This window comes from Mesoplodon mirus, assembly GCF_964341445.2.
Source record: "Mesoplodon mirus genome assembly, chromosome: 3".
Taxonomy (NCBI): Eukaryota; Metazoa; Chordata; class Mammalia; order Artiodactyla; family Ziphiidae; genus Mesoplodon; species Mesoplodon mirus.
The window spans coordinates 32,163,060-32,176,348 of record NC_138978.1 but is presented as its reverse complement, the minus strand read 5'-3'; the positions used below and the strand labels follow the sequence as shown (position 1 = coordinate 32,176,348).

The 13,289-nt window shown below is 32.7% G+C and overlaps 1 protein-coding gene across 4 annotated transcripts in view; it reads right to left on the bottom strand.

Moving 5' to 3' along the window:
- The window catches only part of AGO3 (argonaute RISC catalytic component 3), a 122,458-nt gene that overhangs the window by 38,726 nt on the left and 70,443 nt on the right, over positions 1-13,289 (bottom strand). For all 4 annotated transcript variants that reach the window (XM_082615311.1, XM_082615312.1, XM_082615314.1 and 1 more), the window contains 6 exons: positions 10,346-10,480; positions 6,081-6,168; positions 5,808-5,955; positions 5,261-5,380; positions 2,844-2,966; positions 2,379-2,512 (listed from right to left, as the gene is read on the bottom strand). In XM_082615311.1, coding sequence (XP_082471437.1) covers positions 2,379-2,512; positions 2,844-2,966; positions 5,261-5,380; positions 5,808-5,955; positions 6,081-6,168; positions 10,346-10,480 — 748 coding nt within the window. The remainder of the gene's footprint in view (positions 1-2,378; positions 2,513-2,843; positions 2,967-5,260; positions 5,381-5,807; positions 5,956-6,080; positions 6,169-10,345; positions 10,481-13,289) is intronic.

Here is a 13,289-nt window from a genome sequence, read left to right as displayed (position 1 = left end):
TAATACATGTGAAGCACTTAGCACATTGCCCAAGACATGGTATAAAAGCTTGATAAATTTAAGCTATTATACATTTTCTATTTGATCCTGACAAGATTCATAAGTGGTAGGTAAGGTATTACTGCCATTTTATAAATCAGGAAACAGTTTCAGGGACATTAAGTATTTGACCAAGGTCAAATGCTTATTAGACAAATGGCAAGAGTAAGAACTATGAGCTAGTCCAGAATTTCTTTCTACAATAATACATATCTGACACTAGGATAGCAGGAAAGATTCTGTCCTCAGAAAAGATTAAAAAAAACAAGAAAACATTTAAAAAGAAATGAGGCAGACAGCACTTTAATGTACTTTTATCCACACTGAAAAAACAAAAGACTAATAATTTCTTATTTAAACAAAATTCTGCACTTAGCCTAGGATAAATAAGTAATAATGTTGGGGTTTAACAATCACTTTACTTGTTTTTAAAACAAATACGGTCCTAAGTCAAGGATCTGAGTGATCTTTGCTCAAAAACACTGATTCCCTCAGGACAGAGATGGAGTTTGTAGGAATTCCTTCTCCTTTTCCTTATTAGTATTTAATTCAAGAAAGTATGAAGTTGAATATTTTCAGTTAGCCTGAACAAGAGCCATAAGCCCAATGATTATGAGACTTCTATCAAGCCATGAATAACAAATGTAAAATGAAAAGAATAACTCGAAGCTTGAAAAACAGTTGGAGGTGTTTTCTTTGGTCTCTGGAGGTCAAGTAAGATAACAGCAGCATTGTCCTTAACTGTCCTCATGACATTTTACTTGAAAGCCAGGGGATAAAAACTATACTAAAAAAAATATACTAAGTGAATCTTAAGACATAAGATTTGGAGCTAATAAAAAGGAGTGAACAGAATTAAATAGAAAATAATTTTTCTCACATGAAGGAGGCAAATTCTGAATTGACCTGGGGTAAACTGGTCTCTACGTCGCTCAAGAACTATTCATTATGGGCATATTTTATAGGATCTGTTAGTGGAGACTTAAATTAGACCATAATCATTTTCTTAGGGAAATTAGATTCCAGAGGGGAGACAAGAAACTTACACAGATAATTATAATATAATTCTCTTTTATACAGGAAGTGATAAGTACAAATGGAGAGGATACTGATAAACTACTATGTTTACTACTATGGGTTATTTCCAGCATCACAAATCACAGAAGACTGGCTATTATTTAGAAATGTAGAGATAGGAAGGAGGCATTTTCAGTAAAGAGCAGCATGAGTGGAAATGGAAAAAAATACCAGACAGTTAGAGGGCATACAGTACTCAGTTTCTTTGTCCAGAATATATGAAAATGGAGAAAGGACTTAAGAGGCAAATGAAAATTTTTAAATGTTATACTGATTTTTAATGTTATTCTTTGTCAAACAGAAACCTAAAAGTTTTAGAGTGGAGGTAGTCACAAGTGGAGCTGGTGCTCTTTTCACAGTAGCACAACTCCTCAAACAAGAGTAACAGCAGAAGCCCTTGAGACTGCCAATGCCCCAAAGATTAGAGAGTCCCAAAGGAGAGAGCGTAGAGGAGAAAGGAAGCCAAAGTGACAAAAAAGAAACCAGGAAGGCAAGAATGGAGAGAATGTCAGGAAAGTAGTCAATTGTACCTAATGCTGCACAAATTTTGAGGAAAAATAATGGCTGAGAAGAGACCATTAGAATTGATAAGCACAAAGATACTGAAGATCTTCCAGTAACCAGTTTCAGCAGACCACTAAGATTTCAAGGAAGGAGACAGAATGGAAGCCGGGAAGCCTTAAGTCAGGTAAAATGAAAAATGAAGATTTGGGGGGGTTTGTTTTAAATTTAAACAGAAGATTGTTGAGGGAAAGAATCTGGAGAAGAGGAAAAGTAGTGGAGATGCAGGTCAAATTTTGGAAAGTAAGGAAGTGAAAATGAGAAATTAAATGACTCTTTCAAAGAACTCAATTGAGAAATAAGGATGTTATTTAATCCTCATTCAGTAAATAGGTACTATTATCTCTATATTTAAAAGGTGAAAAATGAAGCATAATGAGATTAAATAAATTATCCATGGTAGTAAGACTAGGAAGTGGCAAACCTGAGAATTATATCTAATCTGTTCGCCATGAAAAGCCAATGGTACTCCTGCTATACCACATAAGCTAGACTATTAGGATGCTTGTAAGAATGAATCAGTGACTTAGATATGACCAACAAATTCAGGAATCTTCATTAAAGTAATGAGAAGAAACATTTTTAAAGGTTCAGTGATTAAATATACTTCATATTGAGGCAACACTGGTTAGAATATTAGCTGAGTAATTTAAAACTGAAAAACAAAATGGTCCCAAAGTGAAACTAATGACAAGCCTTACTTCAATATTTCTTCTCTGCACTGCCTCTGTGTGGCAAAACAAGCTATAGCCCACATTTTGATTTCAACTCCTGTGTGGAACTGTTTCCCTCGCATGTCCCATACTCCGTGGCTTGGTGTTGCTACTGTCCGATTCTACAGAGAAAGAGAAATAATAAGGCAAAAATGAACAAACATTTAATATATAACTTATTTGAATGAGCTGAAAATAAACATTTCAAATTGCTGAACTGATATATATGTGACATTCTACATGGAATAGGCCGTTCTAAATCAATATTTTATATTTTTATCATAGAAAAACAAAAGTTCTACTAAGTTCAAGCAAAGACACTGATCTTGAAACAAACAAAAAAAATTGTTGGAACAATAAAACACTTTTAAATTCCAGACTTAGCTAGGAAGCCCTTCTCTCCATACACAGAAACTGTATGATTATAGTTTAAAAACTATCAAGAGGTTTTACCCGGCCACCATACTGGAGCATAGGTGCTGGAAGTACGCGTCCGGTTACATGGGCCATTTCATCCCGAACTTTAAATTGAAACTCCTGAACAAATGGATCTGTTTCATAATTTGCACTTCTTACCTAACAACAGAAAAAGTTTGTAGTTACTTTCAAAATTCCCCCAAATTCCCTGCTTTAGAACCCTCTAACTTTTTTTTTCACTGTGTCAACAATGTTTTATAATACTGACAGGGGTAGATAATGGTACCCTCACTATAGAGCAGAGAATCTTAACTTGGGGACCACAGATCATGAGTGGACTGTAGGAAGTCTGTGAACCTCCTGATAATTTACAGAACATTTAAATGTATTAGGTTGCATAATAAGAAAATTCAACTATTTATGACTCATGAAAATGGTAACTTTATATGATTAAGCCTCATATACTTTGAGAGGGTGGTTGAGAGACTGCAAGAGAAATATAAGGTTGGCCAAAAAGTTCTTATGGGTTTTTCCCTAACATCTTATGGGAAAACCCGAATGAACTTTTTGGCCAATCCAATACCTGACCTAAAAATGGTTAATTACTTCTAATTAGAGGATCTGGATATATACTATTGAAATTTATTTTATGTAGATCTCGACAGCAAATATCAATAATCCTAAGGCTTTTTTTTACTAATTGATTATGTTATACAAAACCTCCTTGAATATTTTCAGATAAAACACAGCACATTATAAAATTTACTTAAGAGATACACTTGAGACAGAAAAGAAAGCCAGTATGAGATACAGATTATAATTTTTATGTAATATACCAATACATGCAAAGATAAAGAATTTATTGTAACTCAGTGTAGACTTGAATCTCAAAAGTGTAATTCATGCTCATAGTGTGCTATAATGTGTTTTTCAAAACATATTTACTTAGTCTCAGAATAAAGGTCAAACAAGGTTACAAAAAAAGGCAATGCTCAATTCTTTGAGTAACACTCTATTAAAAAACATTATATAATCTAAATATGTAAAAAGAATCTCCCCACAATGTGCAGGAAAATTTGTTTTCTAAATTAGGCATCTAATTAATGTATCTTTTCTTCAAGCTCAAATGCCATTTTTTTCTGTAAGGTTACAAACAGTAACAACAACTACTATTTACCAGGAGTTGGTAGGTGATGTGCTTGGTGCTAAATGTTTTATAATTAATTTTCACAATAACCTATGACTATAAAGTAAGTCTTTTATAATCTTTATTTTACAGAGGATAAAATTAAAGCTCAGTAAAGTTAAATGATTGGCCTAAAACCATATAGCTAAGCAAGTGATATATAATTTGAAACCATGTACATTCTGATTCTAGAGTTCCTACTTTCAATCACTGCACCAGCCTACCAGATGCTATAATTATAATAATACAATAATAGTAACAATAAGTGAGTAAAGAAGTTAGACTTTGAACCCAGAGCTGTTAGATTCCAAAGCCTGTGCTTTCAATCACTGTACAATATCATCTCTCTGAACAAAAAAGCTGTAATAAATGAGTTAGAACTAGTTATTGAGATTTTATAGAGATAGTGAGAGGTTCTACTCTCTTAAAGGTTTTAAAATTTTGACATAGTAGATCAGAGAAAAATCCATGATGAGAACAAGCCTGTATTTTCCTAATTAAATATCATGTAATAATTTACTCTTTAAAAACTATAATGGAAAAAAAGGTCTTTTTTTTTTTTTGGTAATTGCCTTACAAAATGAAAGAGCCACTTCTGTAACCCTTTTCCAACAATCTCTAAAACTGCTTTTGAAAGTGTTATTAAGTTGTTTGGGGTAATGTTCTTATTTTTAGATTTATTTCTCTTCACTTGGGCAATTTACATGGTATTCAAGAAGAGAGTAAGATAAGATCCAGTTGCCTTCATTTTTCATTTTGTCTTAATTCCGTCAGTTTTAAATATTGAGGTCTCTTTTCTCCCCATTTAGAACAAGGAGACAGCTTAGAGATCCCATACGGCTGGAGCTGTCTTATATTTCTTTATTCATCCTGTACGGTTACCAGTGTTTACAATGGAGCTAAGCCATCCTACTTTGTGTGTTAAGACTCTCACCATTGCTAGTCATAAAACTTTGACTTTTTTTCCTTTTCTCTTCCTCTTCTAGGTGGAAGGTAATGAAGGTCCAGTTTGCTAAACTGAAACATTAGTTTTGAGAGTATCTGTTCTGAATCTAATTAAAGAGCTTGGGGTTAAATTAGAAGGATCTAACCCTTTTCATAGAACCCACTAAGATTCACCCCTAGAATACCACTAGATTACTTCCATAATCTCTTTTAATTCTGACAGACCATGAAATGGTAATAAGGTATGAGTTGATAAGGACATGATTCTTTAGAGCTCACCCTAATATGTTTTTAATTTTCATTTCTAGGGTTAAGTACTAACCAATCTGCTAATTTCCTCTTGTCTATCTGGTGCAGATCTTGCTGTTGCTTTGATCATAGTGGAGGTTTGATTGTCCGTTAGCTTCTTGATACATCGTTGCCCTGCCACAATATTACAGACCTACAAATGGAAAAAAGTGTTGTACTAGATATATACATCTTTCTTAAAATTCTGAGTGCCAATTACATGTGAGATTAAATTTTAATATCTACTGCATTAAACCACTTCTATTTAATATCATGTTAAGTAAAAATCCAGTAAACAATACTGCTTTACAGTATGATTATAATTAGGTAAAATGTACACTGCATAAAAAGGCTGAAAAGAAGTGCACCAAAATGCTAACAGTGGTTACATTTAGAGTGGTAGGACTGTGGATGAATTTTTTCCCATATTATTTTATAGCTGAAAATTTAGAATAAAAGGAAATTTAAAAACAGTTCAGTCTCCAAAATAAATGTGAGAGTATGAAGTAAGTTATAGGTCATTAAAAACCCCAACAGAACGATGAATAAGAGGATATTAATAAGCAGCCTAAACACATTACTTCTAGTGGCAGATAGGTATGTTTCTGCTCCTGCCCCACTTGCAGACAGGGAAGGTGTGGGTACTTCAGCTGAAGAGTATACTTTTCTCTGAAATACTGTGCTACTGTTCTCTCCACAGTTTGGCCATTTTCTAACTGTAAAGGAAAGCTGGAAAAAAAAAATTACACATTAACAACTCTTATCTCATTATGAGCCAGCAAAACTCCCAATCTACTAACTAGAGCAAGCTGCCTCACATCATCTCTGCTCTGACAAACACCAGCTTTTCTTACGTTTGATGACTGGCAGGCCTTCTTGTTACATTACAAACACGGTATTTCCGTCTCATTGTTCCACAATGAGTCACTTCAACCTTCAGACCTGTTCCCAACAAGAAAAACTGAGGTTATAGAACTGTCACATGTAAAATATTTATAACTATAAAGCCTGTTCACTACTATAAAAGCTCAAATTCTAAACAGAAAATCTGTGATACAGGCAATGTGATATTAACCAAGGATTTTATATATAACATTGTTAACAATGGTTACAATCATGATAGACCTAACTCCAAACCTTTTCCCTATTCTATCAAGCTATTAAAAAATAGTATAAAATTTGCAAAGCCTGTTTATCAAGGGATAAAGTTCTCCATTAATAAAAAACCCTGCTTATAATGCAGGTTTTTATGCTGGTCAAAGGAAGGAGCAAAGGGAGTTATGATAATTCTCAAGATATTCTATAACCTTCAAAGTATGTGATATCTGATTTGCCCAGTAATCACATACTGACTGAAGATCATAATTTCATATAGCTTAAGAAGAAACTCCTTCAAAGAATTTTAAAGCAGGAAGGAAAAAAAAAAAAAATCCCAGGCCCTTTTAACAGAAGTGGAGTGACAATTTCGTTGGAAGGATAATATAGTGATACAGTTCTTTTACTACTATTAGAAATCAAATGCAACCAAAATAATTCCTAGAACAGGTAATCCAGACCTTCTTATGGAATCAGTGATCCCTTTGAGAATCTGATGAAAGCAATAAATTCTCAGAAAAATGCAACATACACTTAATTTAGCATATGATTTTAGATGTTCGTGGATCTGTATGTCCATTTGTGGACCCTAGGGGTTTGCAGATCCTAGGCCTGCTTTAGGAAGTGAAGCTGTGGGCTTTTAAAACACTGGCTGAAATTCTTTGGGATGAATTTTCCTATGCAGTGGTGTACAAAAGAATTTTCTGAGATGATGGATTGTTCTACATCTGTGCTAAAATCACCAGCAACATGTTACTGCACACATGAAATGTGGCTAGTGTGACTAAAAAACTAAAATTTTAATTGAACTTTAATAAATTAAAATTTAAATAGCTACATGTGGCTAGTGGATACTCTTGGAGCTATCTAGAGAAGAGTTAACAAACAGATACAGTGGCTACTGGTCACAGATAAGCAACTCCATTTCTAAGGCCTATACTCCGAAGGAGGAAAATCTAAAAAGGGGTAGACGGAGGACAACTTTTAGTTCCCTGATAGTATTTACGGTTATACTTTTGTATTATTTTCCTTTTATATCTGTGTACCCTATAGTGCAGAGGTTCTCAACCAGAGGTGACTCTGACCTCCAGGGAAGGTTTGGTAATGTCTGCAGACATTTTTGATTGTTATGACTGGGGGTGCTACTGGCATCTAATACATGCTAGATTTTGGAATGCTTGGATCCAGGGCTGCTGCTAAATTATACTGCAATGCACAGGACAGCACTACCTCCCATCCCCAACCACAACAAAGAATTATCCAGCCCAAAATATCAATAGTGCCAAGGTTGAGAAACCCTGATACAGTATAACTTATTTTCATATCTACTAACTGCAGAACCAAACACAAAGTTCAATCATAGTAATATTTTATGACATATCAGCATAAATTAAGATGTTAAATGGACACAGTGTCACTGTACCAGATTGGTATGAGGTTTTCTTAAGAACTACTCCTAACTGAATCAGTGAGAAATAGTTTTTATTAGTAACTACCTTTATAAAACTAAAATTTCAGATCAATTAGAGCATTTACTACGCCTCTATAAATAAGACTAGAAAATACTACCAAGAGAAGGCCTTTTAAGAAGGAAACACCAACATATGAAGAAAGCAAGATGTAAAAATATTGTTTAGGGGGAAAACACGATAGAAAAATTTAAAACAAATTTCTGTTATCTATACCACTTAGCAATTTGTTTTCAAATCTTCCCCTTGAATTAAAAAAAATTATCAGTAAGGTTCTACAAGCCTACTAAATAAGTTTTTATCAAAAATAAAATTGATGTAAAGCAACTATACTCCAATAAAAATTAATAAAAAAGTAAAATAAAATAGATACTCTTACATACATATGGTACTTTTACCATAAACTTCCTCCAATATTTCTGCTATTTAACTATGATGAATTACTGCACAAAGAAACCACCCTAAAGTTACCATTAAATATTTAGGAAAAAGTTCAACTAGAACCAAATAATATTGTACTAGGAAATCTATTCATTATAGCACACTTTGTATCACTATTTAACAATTTTCATCAAATTCCTCATGCTAACTAAAAATTAAACCCAAATACATAATACAAAACATGTAACTTTGATTCTCTTGTGTAATTGAGGTAGGAATACATGATGTACTTTAAAGAGTCCTCTTTAAAAAAAAAGCCTTCTTGACTTTGAATGGAGGAAAAAAATCATCAGTATGTCAGTTAGATCCAACTCAGATTTTTCTACCCCAAATCTACAGTCATAAGTGACTAAGGATTAGATCCAAATCCAGGGGTTAGCAAAAAGCTGAAATTTAAAAAAATGGACTAGATAATTCTCTGCCCAGGTCCCTCCCCAAACCCTCCATCCAACAAAAAATGTTTTTGGCTTTAATAAATCAAATATTTAACCTATAAACTTGGCTTTACCTTCACTATAACATCAACTTTATAATGCTTTCTAGTCATTTTTTCAGTCATTTCTTTGGCCCCCTGAGCAGTTGAAGTTAAGATCGAGTCCATGCTCTTCGGGCAGCAGTTGAATCCTTGTTCTGTACATCTTGTATTTTCTGTGATAGAGTGGTGATATGAGTTGATTGCATAGTTACCGCAAAATAATGTAAGTGACTTCATGATATCAGAGGTGGTAACTAAGCAGCAACTCCACTGGAAACCATGGCATTTAGATGATCACATATTAATGGTGGGTAATGCACTACCTCCCAACAATGCTAACTGTGCAGTTAATACAGATTATGAAAGGACAATGGTATGATTGCAATATAAGAATATATAACACTTTCTTATTCTGACACTTAAATAACTTGAGATAAATGGATGCCTGTTTTCAAAGCAGGAAGAATTTTCCTTTAAATGTTTTATTACAATGACCATCTCTCTCCTGGTTACTAAATGGTAAAAAATAAATGATTACTGGAGCAAGCAGGATGTATTCGACTATACTAATTGATTGGGGGAACTGAAAGATGTTCAGAGAACAAACTTCAATGCTTCATTCAAACCACAAGCTAAAAATTGCCTGTAACAAATAGGTAAAACCTTAAAATAAAACGACATAATTATTTCTGACAATTTAAGATCTAACATTTAGTTTAAATAGAATTTATACTATTCATTCTAATTAGAGAATATCTAATTTCTCTTTGTGTCTAAATAATAAAGAACTAAATACAGTGGAGTCACATCTTACATGAGGATTAGGTTCTAAAGTCATGAACAAGGCAAGAATTTTACATAATCAAAATTACTGTTGAAAAATCCCTTAAATTGCAGATAAAGTACACCATGTGTGGGTTTGCACATAAAAGTGTACATGTATATAGAAAACAACAATTATATAAACAATAAATATATACAAAATATAAATTTTAGGACACAACTGAAATTAATTTTTAATTTTTCTCTTTGGAAGACCATGTAGAGATGAATTTGCATTAGTAAAATATACATACGATGCAACACCACTGTATACATTTTAGCTACTAACTATAAAGTAGTCAAGATCAATGGTCAACTGAATAACGTATATGAAATTACTAAGTTTCAACTCTAGAACAACACATGAAACAGGCTAGTCCCATATCCATAAATTTACAAAGGAATAAAATATTCTGCTATCATTTCAGAAAAATAAAGAAGTCATTATATTATCGATAGAATATGTTCAAAGAATGGCTCCAGTTCTGAAGTGACAATGTTTTTGGAATAAGCTTCTTATTTTTAACAGTATCATAGAAGCATTTTCCTAACAGATACTCTTATACCTTCAGCTAGTAAGGGAAAGTACTGACAAAAAATTAGCTAGTATCAATATTAATTCCATTACTTGGTATTTCTTTCATTGACACACTACCTAAGATGTTATGGTAATGAATTTAAGGTGACATTTTATAATTAGTCCATATTTTTACTGGTGATGTTACATGAACAGATTTATATCTTAAAAAACTTCAATGAAAGTTTGTTATATTCATGCATTTTACAGTTAAGTTGTTCCAAATGCTAATTAACTCACCTTTTATCTCTTTGGTGAATTTTACCCGATGAGAATCAGTCAGAGGTCTTGGCTGCTCATCAATATTATGAATGTCAAGAACTTCACACATGAACTGAATTACAGGTTGTGCTTTGTAGAAGGCAGTGGCAGAAACTAAGAAGAAAAACACAAATAGTACAAATTAATGTTTCCTTTAAAAAAATCCAAAAACTTGATCTCAGGCTCCATGATAATTAACTAATACAGAGTTAAAATTACCCTGTTATGTATACCTATATACATATAAAAATATTTCCAAAGTTAAGCAGTTTCAACTTGAACTGTTTGACTGGAAGACAAGCACAAAAGAAAAGCCTAATATTACAGTTTATAATCTATCTATTATCATGGGTAACTGAATCATTCCATTTCCTACTACATGTACAGAGCAGTGTTCTGGCTATGAAACAAAGTCTGTAAGGGGACAAAGAAGGCCAGAGCACCTTAAAGAAGAAAAGGTTAGGTATTATTTCTTAAACAAAGCTTTTTGTGCCACCCTAGACTGCTTATCTATTCTAGGGAGAGCTCTCCCTGTCTTGCACAGATTTGAGAAGACAATGGTATTAAATGTTACTAATGCTAATCCAAGCTACAGGTAGTAACAGTAAGGTGTATCTGCCCAATGTTATCTAGCTACAGCCAGCAGTCTTCCAAGAGCCAACAAGTACGATTTCTTAATCTTGCGTTTTGGAACTAGAAGAGCTTCACCAATAGTTAGTAGACCACCATCACTCATTTCTTAAATACATACTTACTGACTGCTATTATGTGCTATAAAGGCACTGGGATACAGTGAAAAGTAAAACCAAGACAGACAATAAGCTACATGCTATCATGTTATTTTTTTATTTAAAAACATGTCTACTGTGGTGCTCTTTCTCTTATTCTCCTTGCTTTAGGATTAAATGTCTTCCACAAAATGTCCCTCATCTCTGGAAGGATATTTATCAAGGCTTTAAGTAGTTATCTCAGGTAGTAAGGCTACTGTAGATATTTTTTATTTTCTTCTTTTTGACTTTATCTTTAAATCTTCACTTTTTAATAGTGAGCACATATTACTTTTTCCTTTATTACAGAAATAATATATGAATGAAGTCTCATCCTAAAAAATTTAAACAATATAGATATGCGCAGTAAAGCCTTCTGGTCTCCAAGCATCTTTAAGAAGCAACCATTATTAGTACTTAGGTATGTATATATCCTATTCTTTTAATATGCACTTCGAGATAAAAATGCAAATACAACTTTCTTTTTTAACATGAGATCAGATAATAGACGTTCTATGACTTCTTTTGTTATTATTTTTAAAACTAACAATGTGTCTTAGAGATCTTTTTATTCTGCAGTTTGGGTGCATGGTAATTAAGTGCATATATATTCCTTTCCCCTCTTAATGAAAAGGAACACAAATGATAAAACATTAGAAACACTATTCTGGCCTTTGATTTCTTTTTTCTCATTATATATCTCAGAGATAGATCTATATGTACTAATATGCAACTATATCATTCTTTTTCACAGCTGCAGGATATCTCATTGCATGGACCTACTTCATGTCCCTCATGATGGATAGTTATGTTGGTTTTGTACTTCCATCCAAATAAACTTTAGAAATACCTCCACAATTTCAAACTAACTAAAAAAAGAGAGACTGGTAAGACTGTATTAGCATTCTGGGTATCTTATTCAAATCCACAGTACTTTAAAAAAATGTATACATTACATTCTTCTATTAAAAAATGTGAGAATATTGTTGTACATTAAAACAAGGCTGGCAGGACACATACCAAATAAGCACATATTGCTTCTGTGTTAATTAAAAAAAAAAGTGGATAAAGGAAAATAAATACATGGTAATTAACATGCTTATTTTGTCTTTCCTTTAATCCTACAGGAAAATTTTCTTCACTGATTATAATACTAGCATTCACAACTAATGTGTCTTATCTCACAGAGTTGAAACTACTAAACAAACATTATTTATCCTGTTTAACATTCTATTAATTTTCCTTAGTGTTCATCCCACTCTTCTTCTAATCGTTACTGTTCACCATCTTCCCCACAGCAATGTGGGCATCTGAGGTAAAAATTAAAGTTAGTGAAGGAAAGCTCTTACAAAAGATGGGATGAAATCAGTGAGTACAGTTGAATTAGGCATGAATTTCAATCAGCAAAGATCTGCCTCTCTATCCCTTGGTTAAATCCTCAACATTTTATAAACTTACAGATTTATGCATTTTTTCCTTCTTTCCCTTTCACAAATCAGCTGAGTTTAACTGAAAAAGTAATATTTACATTTAATATTTTTAAAACCTATTAACAAAATATACATTAACACACTAAAGGAAATAAACATACAAGCATTTCTACAGATAATTACCCTCAAAAAAGCATTAGATAAAATTCAGCACCATAACTAGAAGTCTCACAGTACCAGGACTAGAAAGGAGCTTCCTTAATTTGATAAAAGTTATCCACCAAAATCTATGGTAAATTCAACTTCATTTAATAGGAAGTGTTAGCTGGCACAGGAATGCAAGCTAAGAGAAGTAAAAGGTAAAAAGATTGGAAAGGGAGAAACAAAATTATTATTCTTCACAATATGACTGTCTAGAGAGAAAACCCAATAATCTACAGATAAATTATAGAATTAGACAGTTCAGTAAGGTTGCTAGATTTAAGATCAACATATAAAAATAAAATTACATTCTTACACACTAGCACCCAACTTAAAATGTAATTTTAAAAAGATACCACTTAACATCACAACAAAAAAAACATAAGACACTTGAGATAAAATCTGAACAAAAGATGCAAAAGACCTATAGAAGTAATAGGTATATTTACTACTACAGAAAATCTAAATAAATGGAGTATATACCTTATTAGTATAAATTATTTGGAAATTTATCTGCAAATTCAA